Source organism: Mus caroli, chromosome 4, assembly GCF_900094665.2.
Source record: "Mus caroli chromosome 4, CAROLI_EIJ_v1.1, whole genome shotgun sequence".
NCBI lineage: Eukaryota > Metazoa > Chordata > Mammalia > Rodentia > Muridae > Mus > Mus caroli.
Genome location: NC_034573.1, coordinates 116,342,739 through 116,361,919, shown reverse-complemented (window position 1 = coordinate 116,361,919; position 19,181 = coordinate 116,342,739). Strand labels below are relative to the sequence as shown.

At 44.5% G+C, this 19,181-nt stretch overlaps 1 protein-coding gene and 1 pseudogene across 1 annotated transcript in view; one reads left to right on the top strand and one right to left on the bottom strand.

The window, feature by feature from the left end:
- The window catches only part of Clspn (claspin), a 36,754-nt gene that overhangs the window by 5,541 nt on the left and 12,032 nt on the right, over positions 1-19,181 (bottom strand). Inside the window, exons 9-21 of the mRNA XM_029476407.1 lie at positions 15,646-15,837; positions 14,645-14,856; positions 13,212-13,387; positions 12,883-12,947; positions 11,989-12,185; positions 11,535-11,689; positions 10,194-10,423; positions 9,638-9,749; positions 7,038-7,113; positions 6,548-6,645; positions 2,264-2,428; positions 2,041-2,162; positions 537-664 (exon numbers count right to left, since the gene is read on the bottom strand). Of these exons, the coding sequence (XP_029332267.1) occupies positions 537-664; positions 2,041-2,162; positions 2,264-2,428; positions 6,548-6,645; positions 7,038-7,113; positions 9,638-9,749; positions 10,194-10,423; positions 11,535-11,689; positions 11,989-12,185; positions 12,883-12,947; positions 13,212-13,387; positions 14,645-14,856; positions 15,646-15,837 (1,928 nt within the window). The remainder of the gene's footprint in view (positions 1-536; positions 665-2,040; positions 2,163-2,263; positions 2,429-6,547; positions 6,646-7,037; positions 7,114-9,637; positions 9,750-10,193; positions 10,424-11,534; positions 11,690-11,988; positions 12,186-12,882; positions 12,948-13,211; positions 13,388-14,644; positions 14,857-15,645; positions 15,838-19,181) is intronic.
- LOC110292797 lies at positions 3,285-3,603 on the top strand (annotated as a pseudogene).

The following is a 19,181-nucleotide window of genomic DNA, read 5'->3' as shown; positions in this document are numbered from 1 at the left end:
GATGTCTGAGTGGTGAGGAGGATGTCTGAGTGGTGAGGAGGATGTCTGAGTGGTGAGGAGGATGTCTGAGTGGTGAGGAGGGCGGCTGAGTGCTTAGAAACATGTGCTACTCCTCTCTAGGACCCAGGTTTGGTTCCCAGCATGCATGTAGGCAGCTAGCTCACAACTGCCTGGAACTCTAACTCCAGGGGACCTGACACCTTCTTCTGGCCTCCACAGGCACTGTACTCAAACACACCCCTCTCCCTGACCCCACGTGCACATACGGAACTCACAGAGATCTACCTGTCTCTGCCATCCAGATACTGGGATTAAAGGAATGTGATAAAACTCCTATTACTAAAATACATGTTTTTTAACATTGGATAGTTAGCCAGAGAGTTACTTATGGTGACCTTTTCAGTGTGTGTGTGTATGTGTGTGTGTGTGGCAAGTGTGAGGGAAGCAAACCCCAAGATTAAAAGGATTAAATATGTTGTTGCTAAGTTTATATGGCAGGTGAAGTCAGAACAGGCTATTTTCTTGGACTCTTCTACCTGTTCCCGAAGCCACTGCTCTCGCTCAATCCGTTCCTTCCTCCACTTGGCTTCGGTCTCGTCAAGCTGTTCTTCAACCTGATCGTCATCGGAGTCTCTGTGAAACAGATCCATCTGGGAGGTATCATCTAAAGGAGAGAGGTAAGGAGCTTAGCATTGGGGAATCCTCAGACGAGTGCTCAGACAGACACAGACCAAACCCCTATCTGTGAACGCTTTGACATAAACCTTTCCCAGCCACAAAAGGAAATCAGTGGATACAGCCACATCTTCCACACAGCCTGGTGCTTTTTTCTGTTTGTGCTTGTTTTCCAGAAAGGGTTGCAAGCATCCAGGTTGGCATTGAACTTGCTATGGAGCTAAGGATGATCCTGCCTCCCGGTTGTCCTCCCTCTACCTCCCAAACCTTAGGCTCATAGGCAGGCACTGCTGCCAAGTCCAGCTTGGTCATGGAAGGGACAGTCTGACATGGTTTCTGCCCCTGACCAGAGCCAGCAGGGCGTGAGCCTCCACGAGTGTCAAGTGTTGACATTTCCTGGGGATGAGAGGCTTGTTTGTTTAACAATGTACATATTTTCACAGTCCTCCTTTGAGGAATGTCCTCTGCCAAGGTACTGATTCCATGATAATCAGAGACAGCATGAGTCTGGGAGGCAAGGACATGTCTATGTCTCAGCAAAATGACCCTCAGGACTCCCTTAAGGCTGTGGGACAGAATGCTGAAAATGAGTTCAAAAATACATAATTTCTCAACTACACAAAATATAAGGATGCAATATGAATTGTATAAGGAGCTTCATGGATCTAAAGGGCAGAGGCAGCTGCACTATGAGCCAGCTGGTCAGAAAGATACTGAGGAGGGAGATGAGGAAAATTAGGGAGCAGTGATTGTAAGGCAAGATCCCACTCAGCTAAGTTTTCTGTTTATGTTTACAAAGGCAGGTAGATTCTTGAGTTCCAGGTTAGCCTGGGACGGAGCTAGTTTACAGGCATGATCAAAATGGTAATTTCAGGGCGAGGTCCCACCCAGCTATCTTACTGTCTGTGTTAGTGCTTGTTTTCTCTAAGAATCAAGGGGCTGAGGTCATGGGATAATCAAAATGGAGTAATGACTGAATTAATATGTAAAATAAAAACACTGGGCTTTTGATCTGCAAGAGATGAACTATCCACAGAGTTTTTAGAATAGCAAGAGAACTGTCTGGAGAGCAGAACACAGGAGAACATTCTGGAGCAGAACACAGACTGTCAGCTTGGACCCAAGATTTGACACTGCTCGCAGATACCCCTTTTGTCAGAATCCCTCTTCAAGCTGAGGCAGGCCCTTGGCACAGGGCCATGCCCAGTTGTTTTCTAATGTGTTACTGAGGATAGAGCTCAGAGCATCTGTGTTCTAGGCAAGCATCTATCTTCAGCCTCCTGGTTTAGTTCTGATTGCTATTTACCATCTTAAAGTGGACAGATATGTACATTGGAATCCTTTCTTTCTAAAGGACCAAGATACCTATGTGTTTCCATCGGAATTTTCTTGTTCGTCCAGGTCCATCACTGTGTAGATCCCCGTCAGCAAGGTACCTCTCTTGATATAGCCGTAGTCGTCGCTTATCATCATCCAACATGGTTTTCCTACAACAGAAACAAGGTGTCGGACACCAGGACCATTCTGCCTGGTAACAAGGCTGCCCCAGGGCGTCTTGCTGCTTAGAAGGGCTCGTTAGAATACTAACATGTGTATTTTCTTGATCTGACTCTCCAGCTCCTCATCAGACGGAAGCTCCTCATCAATGACGTCGTCTTCGTATTCATCAATCTCCTCCCCATCATACTCGTCTTCACTTCCCACGTCACTGCCTGACACCTCTGCCTCGTCTTCCAAGTATTTCTTCAGTCTCCTAGAAAGCAACTGGAAACATTAGAGACTAGACAGCGGACACACACAGAATATGGATACAGTAAGAAAAGCAGAAAACCCCCATGGTTATCCCTGTCCCAGTGGACAGCCCCACAGGACAGCCCTCATCAAACCCAGGAAATCAGAGCCAAAACAAAGCTGAAAGTAGGATAGGGTTAGTGGGGTGAGGGGTGGGGTGACAGCTGTCAGGATTGGAGAGGATGAGAGAGGGCACAGGAATGTGAGCAGAATGCATGATATACATGTGGGAACAGCCAAAGGGTTAGTAATAAAGGAAAGCAGAACGTAGAACCATTAATAGTAGGTTTCAATTATAATAACACACTTTGATAATATAAAGTACTCTTGATATTTAAACGCTGGACACTTAACCCAGACCGTGTGCCAGCTGCTGTACTTTACAGGTGACACCATTAGCCTATACCTCTTGTCATTTGCTAGCTAATAAAGAGAACGCCTAAGACGCAAGGAGACTCGAAGCTATAACCCTAAAAATGCCACTCCTTCTGGAGGGATCTAGAGTTGTTCGTATAGAAATCGTGTAAGGAGGCTCAGAGAGACCAACTGGCTCCCATGTAGGAGATGGATTCAACCTAGCTTGGGCAATTCTACAGCCAGAAAACTTTAAAAATGTATTTTGTGTGTGAGTGCCTGTATGCAGGTCTGGGGACACCTTGTGGGTGGCGGCTTTAGGCTTCCACTGTGTTATGGGATCTCTATTTCAGCTGCTTCACTGTATAGTCCAGGCTAGCTGGCCTCCAAGCTCCCAGGTCATTCTGACTGACTCTGTTTAAAAATCAATCAATTCTTTCCGAGCTGATAGCGATCCTGCGAACATGGTGAACGTGCCTAAGACCCGCTGGACATTCTCCAAGAAATGCGGGAAGCACCCACCCCACAACGTGACACAGTAAAAGAAGGGCAAGGACTCTTTATGCCCAGGGAAAGCGGCGTTATGACAGGAAACAGAGTGGCTCTGGTGGGCAGACTAAGCCTATTTTCCGTAAAAAGGCTAAAACTACAAAGAAGATTGTGCTGAGACTGGAATGTGTTGAGTCCAACTGCAGATCTAAGAGGATGTTGGCTATTAAGAGATGCAAGCATTTTGAACTGGGAGGTGACAAGAAGAGAATGGGCCAAGTGATCCAGTTCTAAGCCAATTTTGTTATGAAAACAATAAAATCTTGACTTTTCAACACCTTTGCAGTTGTTCTTTTGGGAGGAATAAATTAATAAAAGCTTTCAGAAATTAAAAAAAAAAATCAATCAATCAATCAAACCCCAAACCAACCAACCAAAACCAAAACATTTAAAATTACTTGATTATTTTATGAGTGTTCTGCCTGTGCACCACATGCTTGCAGTGTGTACAGAAGATAAAAGGGGATGTCAGATCCCATTGTTACTGGAGTGACAGATGGTTGAGGGCTACCATGTGGGTGCTAAGAACTGAAACTGGGTCCTCTTAACTCTTTACTACTGAGCCGTCTCTCCAGTCCTCCATTCTCCTATCTCTTATGATGTGGGGAATTACAAATGCACACCGACACACCCAGCTGGCTTGCTTGCGTCCTTCCAATAGGTGGGTTCTGGGGATCGGACTCAGGCCATCAGGCTTGCACAGCCACTAGCTTTACCTAAAGCCGTCACCTGGTCCCAGAAATCTCGTAGTTTTCACTACGTATTTAGGAGCACCTGCTAGGTGGTGCAAACTTACTTGTTTTGCATTTAAACTCATCAGTGCTTAGAGAACAGTCTGATACAGCAAGACCAGAACTCCCTGTTGTCCACACAATCACAGTTTGTCTTTTCTATTTTCTTTTCTGGTGAGGTGCTGGAGACTGAGTGTATAGCCTTGCACAAGTGAGGCTGTTCTCGATACTTCAGCTCTACTCTTACATTTTGAGATACTTCTTGGTAAGTTGCCTGGGATAGCTAAAACTCTGTAGGCCAGGGTGACCTTGACGTATCATTGTCCCAGATGAGCATTCAAGTAGGTAGTCACAGGTCTGCACCACCCGCCAGCCTATTAATTTTTCTAACTTCATTCTCTTTAAGAAGGCAGCCTTCAAAGTCCTGTTCTCTATGGTCACAAGGAGCAGAAATTTGGTGGGTCTGATAGATGAGTTATTTTGCTTTTTGAGACAAGTTCTCATTATGTAACCCTGGCTGTCCTGGAGTTCACTGTGTAGACCGGTGCTGGGATTAAATGCACGGCCACTGTGCCTAGCTTGAAAGATGACCTCTTAATCAGAGATATATTGTATTTTCCCTCTAAATGCTAGGCTTCCTGTAGAGTTCCTTCAATGGCCATTAGTCACCAGGCTTCCCAGGCTTCTCAGTAATGTTGCTGACAGTTCATCTTTGGTTGCCATTCTTTCTTGTTTTTTTTCCGAGACAGGGTTTCTCTGTAGCCCTGGCTGTCCTGGAACTCACTCTGTAGACCAGGCGGGCCTAAACTCAGAAATCCGCCTGCCTCTGCCTCCTAAGTGCTGGGATTAAAGGCGTGCACCACCACTGCCCGGTTGGTTGCCATTCTTTAAGGACTGATTTGAAAATCTCTGCAGTTAAATAAAGTTTAACAAATACTACTACTTCTGGGGGGAAGACCTGGTTATATTCTAAAGTTACACAAAAAAGTTAAAGAGACAGGTGACAAATGAGATCCCAGCTGGATCTTAAGAGGATGAAATGACAGGCCAAAAGCAACAATATAAATCTAATAAGAGATCAATATGATGTCCTGACGTGAATGGAAAAGTCATGCACATGCTATAAGCTACTGGATCTTTATCAAATTATCTTTGTGAAACTGCTTTAAAATTATGATACTGTGGATATGCTATGAGGGAAAGTCAAGAGGCAAAGTGAAACACACAGAGAAATTGTTTAAATCTCAGATGTTATGAGGAAATATATTACCAATGCTTTCACATACATTCTGGCCAATTGATATCAACAGCTCCCTCCCTGCTCTCCTCCCTCCCTCACCCCCATCCTTCCCTTCACGTTTGTGGTGCTGGGGATAAACCAGAACCTTACACATACTATGCAGTGCTTTACTATTGAGCTTCACTGCCAATCCCTGTTCATCTGTCCATCCCTCCATTAGCTTACCCACCACCCACCCATCCACCTATGTTTTTAGTAGTATGTGGTAGAGATTAAGCTCAGGGCCTCATTCATACAAGGCAAGTCCAAATGACCTATATCCCTAGCTCATACATTCTTTTGAATACTCTAATAAAAGTTTTACTCTCATGAGTGACAAATATTTTAAATATAAAAAAATTAAGCGGGCCATTTGTCCGAGATGAGAATCAAGAAAACCAGGAATGACAGACTTCATAGGAGCAGTTCCTGCCAATGTCAGTTATCAGCATAGTCTTAGGGCATAGGGACTGACTCAGTTCTCCTGATCTTGGGCCACATGACTAATACCTATCTAACAAACAGCCAGAGCACACCTGAGTAGAGAGAGACTATTCCAGGACACGACGAGAGTAGGAAGCAATGCTACTGAAAATGTCATTGGGTCTGGGAGGAATTGAGAAATATTTGGTATTGATGTCACTTAAGGAAACAGAACCATCTTTGAGTACTCAAGAAGTAGCCACAGAAGCCAGGCGTGGTGGTGCACGCCTTTAATCCCAGTGGGGGGTGGGGGGTGGGAAGGCAGGCGGATCTCTGAGTTCCAGGCCAGCCTGGTCTACAGAGTGAGTTCCAAGACAGCCAGGGCTAAACAGAGAAACCCTGTCTCAAAAACCAAAAAACAAAACAAGAAGTGGCCACAGAAGGATTTTAAAAAACTTACTCATGTGCATATGTGCGCCATGGCGCAGGTGTGGATCAGAGGACAACCTCTCGAAATTGGTTTTCTGCTTTCATCACGGGATCTAGACTGCCTTCCTGGCAGTCAGGGTTGCACAGGAAGCACTTTTACCTGCTCAGTCATCTCATTTGCCTCGAGGCCATGAAATGTTAATGGTTTAAATGTTAATCTCGAAAAGCAGAAACCAAACCAGCAAGTTTATGTAAAAAGGTAGCAGGCTATACCTCAACTTGGGAGAACTGTCTAAAAGCTGGACAGAGCACCTACATTTGGCGTTTCATCTTCTCAGACTGCTTCAGGAGCTCTTCTTCATCATCCTCCAGGTCCAGGGCCAGGTCTTCATCGTTGGAGTCACTGTGTTCACCCTGCCACGGCAGAGCAGCAAACTCAGTTACAGGCCGACAACAGGGATCACAGTAAGGGAGTGCTGCCACGCCTGGAGCACGGAACAGAGTCGTGTGCGCCTTCCCCTGTTCCTAAACTGTTTACTTTGTAGACAGTCCAGCTGTGTAGCACAGGCTGGTCTTGAACTCACAAACCTACCTCAACCTCCTAAAGTACTAGGATTACGGGCACATGGTCCCGGGTTTGAGCTCCAGCACCATGAGACAAAACCAGAAGGCAACAAGAGGATTTATAAAGTTCTGTCCCCATGCCTCATCACGGGACACTGCTTCTGGTAAGACGCTAAGCTCAGTTCTCAAGAACAAAGGCAGGGGAGCACCGTGTGGAGCTTGGTTGTGCTCTCCTCACTCACCTCGTCACTAGCAAATCCATTCTCCTTTGAAACAAGCTGGAAGTCTCCAAATTCCTCCTCTTCACCCTCTTCCTCCCTAGAAGACAAAACACTAAGTTACTGAAACACACCACAAGCAGCCAGCCAAGCTAAGGACTTAAGACACTCATCAGCACCAGAAATTTCTCCTAGGAAGCAGGAGATGAGGCATTTTGCCTTTTTAAAAAGGTGTTTTGAGCCTGAGGACTAAAGCATTTACTCTGCTACTGTGAAAACTGGAGTTTTGAAACCAGAACCCACATCAGTGCCAGGTTGGCAGAGTGGCCCACCTGTAACTACAGCCTTATAAGGCAGAGATAAGGATGCTCAGGGTGGACTGACCAGAAAGGCTAGTCATCCCTGGGTGTAGTGGTCCAGGCCTTTCATTCCAGCACTTGGGAGACAGAAGCAGGTAGGATCTTTGTGAGTTTGAGGCTAATCTGGTCTACAGAGTGAGGTCCAGGTCCGCCAGGGCTACAGAATGAGACCTAGTCTCAAAACAAAACAGAAAAACATTATGCTGAAACTATTATATAAGCAACTTCCGAAGTCCTGCAGCTGTAAACACTCTATGCCTACTAAACACAGCTTCCTCTCTTTCTCCAGCCGCCATCTAGTCTCACTGTCTCTGTCAAACTGCTTACTGCAGTGACTATACAGGCAGACTTATACAGCACTTGTCCCTCAGTGACAAGTGTTTCTTGTTCCTAGCATATCTTCATGGTTCCTCCATGTTGAAGCATGTGTCCTAATTTCCTTCCTATTGGCTGGATGTGATGTACACGCTTGGTGGATGAAGCAGAGGATTACTAGTTTGAGGTCAGCCTGAACTAACAGTGAATTCCAGGCCAGTATGTGCTGCATAGGAAGACCTGGTCTCAAATAACAAAAACAAATTTCCTTCCTTTTAAAGCCATTTAATGCATATAAATTCTATTTAGCAGATGTGCTGGCTAGTTTTATGTCAATTTGACACAAGCTATAATCACAGAGGAGGGAGCCTCAATTGAGAAAATGCCTCCATAAGACAGAGTGGTACGCAAGTGTATAGGACATTTTCTTTTTCTTTTCACTTTATTATTTTATACTCATTGGTGTTTTGCCGGCATATATGTCTGTGTGAAGATGTCAGATTCTAGAAGCCTAGTTATAGAGAGTTGTGAGCTGCCATGCCATTGCTGGGAATCGAGCCCAGGTTGTTGGGAAGAGCAGCCAGTGCTCTTAACCACTGAGCCACCTCTCCAGCTCCTGTAGTGCATTTTCTTAATGAGTGACTGATGGAGAAGGCCCAGCCCACTGAGGTCATCATGGACTGGTGGTCCTGGGTTATAAGAAAGCAGGTTGAGCTAGTCAGTATGCACACTCCTCCATGGCCTCTGTATCAGCTCCTGTCTTCAGATTCCTGCCCTGCCTAAGTTTCTGTCTTGATTCCTTTTGATGATGAACAGTGATGAGGAAGAGTAAGCTAAATAACCCTTTCCCCCCCCAATTTGCTTTAAAAAAAAAAGAAAATTTATTTATTTATTATATGATGAGTACACTGTCGCTGTCTTCAGACACCCCAGAAGAGGGCATCAGATGTCATTACAGATGGTTGTGAACCTTCATGTGGTTGCTGGGATTTGAACTCACGACTTTTGGACGAGCAGTCAGTGCTCTTAAACACTAAGCCATCTCTCCAGCCCTTCCAACTTGCTTTTTGTCATGGTGTTTTATCACAGCAACAATAACCTTAACAAGTCAGCAGCCACACTTCCTCTTTATTTTGGCTATTATCAAATTATGTTAAACACAAATTATAAAAACCTGTTTTATTCATTTATGTATAAGAAAGGAGTAGCAGGGCTGACCTTACCCTTCTTGCCTTCATTTATTTATACATTTATTTATTTTCTGTGTGTGAATGTACAGGCACGTGCATCTATAACTACACACACATTATAACTACTATACTACATAAAGAGGCCAGAGGTCAACTTGTGGAAGTTGGTTCTTTCCCACCATGTTAGACACTAGGGATTGAACTCAGGTCTTTAGGCTTGGTGTCAACTATCCTTACCCACTGAGCCACTTACCTGGCCTGACTTGATTTTCTTGCCTGTTTCTAGACTATTGGATTCTAAGCACATACCACAAATAGGCTTTCTGAGGTTCTTTTTGAGGTGACAGGCATGTGCCACCACTCAGACTTCTCTAGAGCCAAAGTGGAGCTGCTGGATCAGATGGCAATTCTATTATCAGCTCTGAGAAACTACTGTACTTGTTTCCCTAGCAGCTCACCAGAACAAACAGAGGTTTCCCTGATTTTTGCCAATACTTAGTTTATATAAAAACTGTAGTCACCTTAAAAGATCTGCCTTTCCCAAAGTTAATTAGCTTGTTGCTAAACACAGAGAATCGGATCCTAGGATTGCTTAGGTGGTTGTTTTGCTTTTGTTTTCTCGGTGTATCCCTGGCTGTCCTGGAACTCAGAGATCCGCCTGCCTCTGTCTCCAGAGTGCTGGGATTAAAGGTGTACGTCACCATGCCAGCGGAGCCTAGGGTTTCATCTTCCTGTGTTCCCAACAACCTTTGAGACTCACCTGTCTGTTGGGAAAGAGCCGGAGCAAAGAGCAAGCGCCTCTTCCATCGGGTCTTCTGTGCTGCTCTCCTTCTCCTGACTCCTCAGCCCCAGTGCAGCCACTGGGGAGGCATCTACCTCAACAAGGAAAGGCCAGTAAGGAAGGAAGCGATCCACCAGCTCAATTCAGTTCTTAGGTGGGAAAGTTCACCATCCATTCTTTCAACAAATCCATCCTCATATTTACTGTGTGCTGAGCCCCAGGAAGACAGTCATGAACAAAGTGAACATCCAATTACCTCATAGAGCCCGCTTCCTGTTCCAGCAAGCATGCAACGTTTACTCCCCAGACACTGTTCTAACCTCCATAGAGAGATTAAGTTATGCACTGTGATGCTGAAGTTAAAGCAGTCCTAAGTTGACACTGTCACTGTAAAGGTGAGGAAGTGACAGGATTCCATCACATCCCTGTTTTCTGTGCACTTACAGAGAGGGGCAAGAGCTTCTTTCCAGGGACAGTGACACAAGCTGACTGAATTCTAGCTGTGCTAACCTGGACACTCTCGCAGAACATTTACCTTGAGAAGGAAATTTGCCCGAGCAGAGATTCAAAAGTTCCTCCATGTTTTCTTTCTTGTCGTTCTTCCTTGGTTGACATTTCTCCTCAGGCTGAGATGTAAACTGTCCAGTGCACAAATCCAGCAGCTCGTCCATGTTGGCATCCATGGCATTCTCGTCCATGCTGGCCAGCGGCAACTGGGGCTTCACAGCCTGATAGCGATGGCGGTGATTTCTAATGTTTAAAAATCTACGAGTACAGTGAAGTGTCGGAAATTACCCAGAGGAGAGACAAATGACAGGTAAAAACCTCCTGACTTCCAGCACCAGGGTTAGAAGCTGAACGTGGCCAGCAAGACCGCTGAGTGGGAAAGGCACTCGCTGCAAAGCCTGAGGCGCTCAGTTCCATTCCCAGAATTCACATGATAGAGGGAACGAACTTCAGCAAGTTGTCCTATGACCTTCTCATGTATACGGCAGCTCATCTGTGCTCACACATGTACACACACAAGATAAACAAAAGATAATTTTGAAAAATTATAAAAAGAAAAACAAGACGCTAAATGTGAAGATTGTGAATTTCAAGATGAAGGGACTTAGAATCACCATGGAAACACATCTCTGGGTGTGTCTTCAAGGGATTAGCTAGATTAGACTAAAAGAGGCAGGAAGATCCACTCTACCGGTGGGTGGGACATTCCATGGGCCAGGGTCAGGGACTGACTAAACAGGAGAAAAGAAGATGAAAGTCATCTCTTTCTTCTTCCTGACAGTGGGGGCAATGTGCCCCATGCCCGTGCTCCTGCTGGCATGACTGCTCTGCTGTGACACATGATGGCCACTGGAACCGGCACTCAAAGTAAACCTCCTTTTTTAGAGGCTTTCTCAGGATCTTGTCAGAGCCACAAGACCAGTAACTAACACTGGGCCTCAACCCAGGCAACAAGTTTAGCCTCATGCTAACCTAGACAAGGAGGATGGGCAAAGCTTGTCAAAAGGTGAGGTATAAAGACTAACTTCTAAGGTATAAAGGTGGCTTCTAATGATAGATCAGGGATGGGTGCTATATCCTAATTTACCCAACAATCAGAACACAAAGGGATGAACAGAGAAAGCCCTTATAATACAAGGACTGTGTATATGAAATAAGATCAGAGGATAGGAATGCCAGCAAGGGGTATTTACATTTTATTTTCTGGAGACTTTGTTTAAACTCGTGGAATATAAGACTAATGGCCAGGACACCTTCTCTTTCTCAGAAGAGAAAGCGCAGATGGAGTGACAGAAGCTCATTTTATTTTTAAACAAAATTAAGCAGCACCCAGCCTTTTTCCCACCCACAGAAACACAAAACTACCTACCCATCTGCATCCAACAGTTGGCTCTGAGTGTCATCTTCCAAACAGAACTGGAAGTCTCCTGCTCCTAGGAAAAGTGTCTTAGGCTCTGGGGAGGCGGTGTACAGATCCTGGGAATCCTCTACGGGAAGTGAAGGCTCAGACAGTTTTCCTGAACTCTGGCACCAAAACAAAAACAAAAGCAAAACATTTCACAAATGCCATCCAGTGTCACGACAACAACAGAAGTTGCTACTTGCAATATGTCATCTGCTCTCAGGCAACCGCAGTGAGGAGGACAATGTACTGTCAACAGAGCCCGAGGAAAACTACCTGTAAGCAAGAACGCCTGCTAATACACGAAGCGGGTGGATTTCTAAAGCTGAGCACCTCGGTGGTGGGAGTTGGTTGGCTGGGACACACTCTATTTAGCAATGTGGGCAGCGAACAGAGATGAGAACAACTCTCCCCGCCTTACCTTAGAAGCCGAGCTGATCAAACTCCCTCGGAACAGCCCAGGGGACGGCGATCTGAATCCTGCTGTAGGGAGAAAACTTGCCCCACGGCCTATCTGTCTGTTGCAAGGCTGATAGGATGGAATTGTGGAACCGATCAGCTCAAAGCTGCTATTGTGACTGCTCTCCTTTGTTAGCAGTGAACTCGAGTCATCCTCATCTAAAGGAGAGGAGAGAGGTACCATTCTGAACACAGGAACGAGGTACATTTGTTTAGAAAAGAGAGTGGAGAATCGAACAGGTGAAATTCACTGGCAAACCACTTAAGTTCTAGGCTCCAAGTCATCCTGACAAGAGCGTTGTATACTTAGGGCTCATTACTCTGAGCTCAGTGACACGCGGACGTTCTCTTCCTTCTCTTCTGTCTAAATACATACTTTTCTTTGATCTTTGCATAGAAATATCTCATGTTTCCCTCAATCAACAAATCAACACACACCCACTCAGGATCTACCCCATGTCCACGGTCAACTATAGAAATGCAGCCCAGGGCCTGGAGGGCCCTTACTTTCTTACAGATGACCCAGGTTCAATTCTCAGGACTCACATGATAGCTCACAACCATCTGTAAGTCCTGGTCCAGGACCCGCTCCGGCCTCTGTGAGCACCAGGCACGCGCATTCACACAGGTGCGACACTCATGCTCACAGAGTAAAAGTAAGTCAATGTTAAAAAAATAAACAAAAGTAACTCAAAAAATGGGCCATGAAAACTATTTTAATTCATAAATCCCTGTCATTGCTACATGTAAGAATGTGCCATCAATAGAATAAAAAAGGAAGGAAGAAACTTTGAGACTATGGCCTTACATATCAGAACTAAAGAAGCGTTCTACATAAGGATCACTACTTACTTACCCAGTTTGTCAGACTGCTTGCCCAAGTGTTCATCTGTTTCTGACTTTTCTTCAGTAGGAAAGTAACTACAAAATAAAACAGTAAACTGCCTGAGTTCTTCCTTCCTATTCTCTTGTAAAAAAAATTCAAGGATGGGCTGGAGAAACGGCCTTTAGTTAAGAGTGCACACTGCTCTTCTAGGGGTCCCAAGACTGGTTCCCAGCTGCAGTGGATCCAGTGCCCTCTTCTGGCCTCCTCAGGCACCCGCACACAGACACACTCACACACCTTTAAGAAAGACAAGTCTTCAGAAATCCAAAAGAATTTTGTATTTCCTTATAAGAACTTACCCCATCTTAGAAGAGCTGTCCTTAAACAGAAGTAAGGTGGAGTCTGAAGAGAGAGGCTTGGGGACACAGAGGGCAACAGACTTGCCAATGTCACTACTGGTGTCTGTATTTTCTTTATCTGTTTCTTTTTCATCTTTGGTTTCTGTATCTTCACTACCAAGAAGATATTCTGTAGTCTATGCCAATCATGTAAAAATAATAATAATACAAGTAAAAAAAAAATGTTAAAAGTAAATCCACTCCTAGCCTGAGATGTGGATTCTTGGTTATAGGTTACATCTCAAGCCTGAAAAGGTGACTGGAAACTAACCAAGTCCAAGCACTATCAGTGATCTCACTCCTCTGACACAGTGGGGTTTTTCTTTTTCTTCTCTTTGTTTTTCACACAGCATCTCACCACGTGGGCCTGGGTCCCTGACTAGTCTGAACTCACTCTGTAGACCAGGCTAGCCTTGAATTTACAGAGACCAATCTGCCTCTACTTCCTGAATGCTAGGATTAAATGTTGAGTGCCACCACACCTGCCTAGCTTTTAGAGCTTTCCATACACCTCAAATTGCTACAAAGTTATGAAGGACGATTATACTGGCATGTTACTAAGGCAGTAGGAAAGTAGTCAGTCTAGAGGAAAGATGACTGTGCATCATAGTCAGGCACAGACAATACAATGTGCTGCCCAGCTCAGACACTCCCTGCTCTTTCTTTACTCAGGGTTAAGGACTTACAATGTCTTTCAACTGAAAAGAAAGCTCTTTTCACACCGAATAGCCATATAATGGATACCAGCCTTCCCTGAGCTGCAAAATTACTATGGGACAGGGCCAGAGGTTCTTCCATAAACACCCCCTTTACTAAGAATGGGAAGAATTTAGAAAGACCTTGTGCCTGAGAACTTTTCCTGACCTCAGCCTAAATAGGAACAATTGCTTTTCAATCTCAATCAATGACAGTCAGAAAAGTCCTTATTAGTAAAGTTATTTCCAATATCGCACTATATTAAAATACATAAACTAACAGGCAGAAACAGGACCCACACAGCTGTGAACTGCAGGTACTCAATAATGCCAAAAGAACTGTATGTGCTGAGCTTAGAGGATATACACAGATAGCTATTTTCATCCATCTGCCAATTACACACATGGCATACACGCATACATACAGGCAAAACATGCATAGACACACACATACACTGGGGGGTGGAAAGATGATGCAGCACTTAAAAGCACTCTCTGCTCTACCAGAGAACTCTGTTTCAGATCCCAGCACCTAGCTAACAACTACCCATGTCTGCAGTGCCAGAGGACCCAGTACCCTCCTCTGGCCTCTGTAGGCACTGTAAGCAAAACCCCCATACACATAAATAAGTAAACCTTAACTCTTATCTTTCTCATATTCATCATAGCCAAGTAACAAGATTATATAATTTCCCAAACCTCCTGAATGTCTTGATCCTCCTCCTCCTCCTCTCCCACCTCCTCTTCTCCATCTTCCTCAGACTCATCTGTCATTTCTTCCTCTTCCTCCTCCTCTTCAAATCCATCTTCATTATCTAATTTAAATAATGCTTGGCGCTTCTGCCGCTCCTCAAGCCTTCGGAGTTTCATTGCCTCCTGCAACTTAGCTTTCAACATCTGCAGTTTTTCACCTGAACAGAAAAATAGCGACATGCTTTGGGTATGACAGGCTACAAGGCACAAGAAATAACCATGCAATTTAAGCAACTTAATACAAATGTAAGCAATTTAATACAAACTCTATTTGTATTCTGAACACCCAAAAGGAAAACCCAAGACTTTAGTACTCTAGGCTTTTACTTATTTCAGTATGGAATAGTATAAAAGAGAGTGTCTGCACCCAGGCGATTATGAGTAACTGTTAAAGGGAAGGGAAGGGAACGAAGCTTCAGAAGTCTCTAGCTCAAAGGGATAGGGATGTGGTTAGCAAGCAAGGGGCCCTGGGTCTGAGTCTCAGCACTGGAAAAGTCTCTGGCTCAGAAGTCACGAGGTAAACAGTGATACACTTACTTACATAAAGACAAACAGTTAAAAAAGTAATATAGTTGGGGTGGAGGGTATGGAGGACTTTTGGGAGAGCATTGGAAATGTAACTGAGGAAAATACGTAGTAATAATAATAATAATAATAAAAAAGTAATATAGTAAAAGTGGTAAGTCTTCTGCCTCAGCCTCCCAAACGCTGGGATGTGCACTTGTGTGCACCACCATGCCTGGCTTCTCTTTTTCTACAGTGAATATTTATTACTTTTTATAATTAGGGAAGTACTATTTTTAAAAAATTGAAGCTATCTGGCCCACCCCATCTCTCTCCGTGCCACCTTCAAATCATCCTGAAGGCATGTTCCAATCTCTAAAGTCTCCAAAGGAAAAAGGTCCTGTAACTTGCTATCACAGGCTTTTCAGAGTAAAGACAAATACCTGGCTTTGTGTGGCTTGCTCCCTCCAGCTTCTCTGCTGCCAAAGTGACAGGTACCACTTCTGCCTTCAGCTCCTCCTTCCCGTCAGTGCCCAAGTCCTTCACAATGATGTTCACATTCACCGTCTGACAAGCCCTGCGACTGGCTGCTGGGTTAGCGTGCCTCCAGAAACGCTGCTTCAAGGCTTCCAATTCTAAACCCAAATGTGAGCCAGTATGTCAGTGTGCCATGCTCATGTGAGGATCCCAGTTAAGAATAAGTTTTCCAGCTTAACAGCAGTGAGGAAAATAACAGAAAAACCAAACTCCCCTTGCTACTAAGACCTGCACAAAATTAATACACTGTAATCTATCACTGTTCTCTCTCTCTCTCTCTCTCTCTGGTTTAAAACCAGACTTTTAATAGCAAATTTGTATTACTTATTTATTGTGTGTGTGTAGGAATGCATGCCACGGCCCTGTGTGATGTCAGGGGACAAGCTTTAGTCCTTTCTTCTCATCTTGTGGGTGCAGGGATTACCAGGCCAACAGGCTTGGTGGCAAGTGCCTTTACTCTCTGAGATCTCTGCAGCCCTCAGTTCCTTTTTTAGTATCAAATCAGTAGGGAAAAACCACCACCAACAACAATAAAACAAACAAACAAAAAACCAACTGCCTTCATTTCAGCTATTAAAAAGGTTAACTGGATCCAGATGTGGTGGTGTATACCTTGACTCCAGCATTTGGGATTAAAGAGACAGGTGGACTCTGTGAGTTCAAGGCCATCTTGGTCTACACAGCAAGTTCCAAGTCAGCCAGTGCTACACATTGAGACACTGTCTCAACAAACAAGTACAATTTAGAGCTGGAGAGGTGGCTCAGTGGTTTGGAGCACTGGTTGCAGAGGACCTGGGATTGGGTTTGTTTCGGCCCCCAGCACCCACACGGTGGCTCACAACTACCTGTACCATTCTGAGGGATTCAGTGCTTTCTTCTGACCCCAGGGGCTTCTGCACACACGTGGATCACTCATACATTCGGGCACATACGCGTAAAATCAAACAAATAATAACTTTTTAAAAGAGGCAAGATTAGCCAGGCGGTGGTGGTGCACGCATTTAATCCCAGCACTTGGGAGGCAGAGGCAGGCGGATTTCTGTGTTCTAGGCCAGCCTGGTTTACAGAGTGAGTTCCAGGCAGCCAGGACTGCACAGAGAAACCCTGTCTCAGAAACAAAACCAAAAACAACAACAACAAAAAACCAAAAAAGAGGCAAGATTAGTTAAAGAATATAATATAAAAAGTTTATTTTTTTGCTGGATCTTATTATTTTGTTTATTTTAGAGGCAGGGTCTCACGTTGCCCAGGCTTATCTTAAAGTATCAATCTTTCTGCCTCCACCATCTAAGAGCTGAGGCTATAAATGCACAGCATCACACTGAGCCAATGGTTCACTTCTTAAAAGCATGCACTCAGATCCATGCCATTGGCTGTATGGTTATGGCCTACATGTGTTCTTTACTTTCCCTAGAGAAGGAAACAAAATCTTCTTATTGTGCCTCTAACAATTACCAGCAGTAAAACCCCAGCTCTAAAAGATGGTGTATCTACTAGCAGACGAAAGAACAGTGAAAGCCTGAGTCTGCCTCCTATTAATAGTGACTCGGTAAAGTTGGAAGCAACAGGTGGTACCAGCAGAAAGAGAACAGAAATAGGCAGATCACTATTGATGCTAATAAAATAAAACAGCTGAGTAGGAAGATTTCACCGAGGCCCTAAAATAACATCAAGGAAGTGTCTTCATTCATAATTAGAGAATGTGACGACTCTCAAGCTCTCCAGCCTGGAGTCAGGTGAGGCAGCCACTTCCTTCGCCTTTATTACCTGACTCACCCATCCCTTACTCTCCTTCCCTCCATCTTCCTAGTATCTCATCTCTTCAAGTGGAAAACCTCTGCCCCAGCTCAAGTCTATGCCAGTAGCTCTGGTCCACTGCTCTCATTCCCACTAGGTTCCTGTGCCCTCATAAAGGATAGGAATAACATATTTAAATTTAAATCTACATTCATTTCTCTATGAGATAAAGAAATTGTGATAGATCATTGTTTTCGTTCTTTTTTTTTTTTTTAAAGATTTATTTATTGATTATATGTAAGTACACTGTAGCTGTCTCCAGACACTCCAGAAGAGGGCGCCAGATCCCGTTACGGATGGTTGTGAGCCACCATGTGGTTGTTGGGATTTGAACTCTGGACCTTCGGAAGAGCAGTCGGGTGCTCTTACCCACTGAGCCATCTCACCGGCCCCATTGTTTTCGTTCTTGTTTCTACTTTTTGAAATCTATTTCAAAGTTTTAGTTACGTTCATGTATGAATGTGTGCCTGTGTAAGTGCACATGAATGTGTGCCTGTGTAAGTGCACATGAATACAGGTGCCCCCAGAGGCCAAAGGCATCAGATCCCCTAGTGTTGGAGTTACAGATGGGTATGAGCTCCCAGACATGGGTGCTGGAACTGAACTTGGATCCTCGGTAAGAGCAGCACATGCTCTGAATTACTGAGCCATCTCTTCAACCCCTTTTTCTGTTTCTTCTGTATTTGAAACATGTTCTTGGCCATGTAGCCTTGGCTAGTCTAGTACTTGCTACATAGCCCATGGTAGCCTTGAACTTTAAGCCCTTTTCTGCCTTCTAAGTGCTAGAATTACAGGCACACGGTATCATGCCCAGCCCTCTAATTTTAATCTTAAATCCATACAAGGCATCAGCTGTGCTAGTTATCAGCTTGAACTTCCTAAAATTAGTGAGTGAGTGAGCCATTTCCCTGCTTAAAACAAAAATTTTCAACAGTCCTTTACTAGAAAAGGCTCAACTGAAGCTCTACCGCTCTAAAGTGGTCCCAAAGCCCTTCTGGATCTAGGCTACCATCAATGCCCCTGCCACCTTGACGTCCACCAGCCGGCACTCCTGATTTCTAGTATCTGTGTCTTTTGCAGTTGTCTCTACCAGAAAAGTTGTCTTCCCCCATCTCCACCTCAGGTTTCAGGACTCTGTGTAGCCAGACTTATGGTACTTTGTGGATTCCTTTCCTTCCACCTTTCTCCACCTCCCTTCTTCTATCTTTTCAACCCCCTAACACTCGGTAGGAGAGAATCAAGGATAGAGGGGAAAGAGGACGGCATTGGGCATTGTCGTTAGACTGCTTCCTGCCAATTGGGGGTGTCAAATTCCTCGGAGCAAGTTTGATCTTCACTACCATCAGGATATCTAATTTCTTCTTGTTGTTTCTTCTTCAAGCACAACTATCTAACAAACTGTGACCGACAGCAACTCCCACCTCTGATATACCCTCAAGAGTCTCCCAAATTCCAAACATCACACAATCACAGACATATCTGCTGCTGGCAAAACCACACCCGTTCTAGAGCATGAGACTAATCATGGCCAGCTGCCATGGACAATCTGAAAAAGCCCCATATCTCACACCTGGGATTAAACTCAGGGAAAACATATTCTTAGATTATTTCTGTGGGTTTTTTTTTTTTTTTTTTTTTTTTTTTT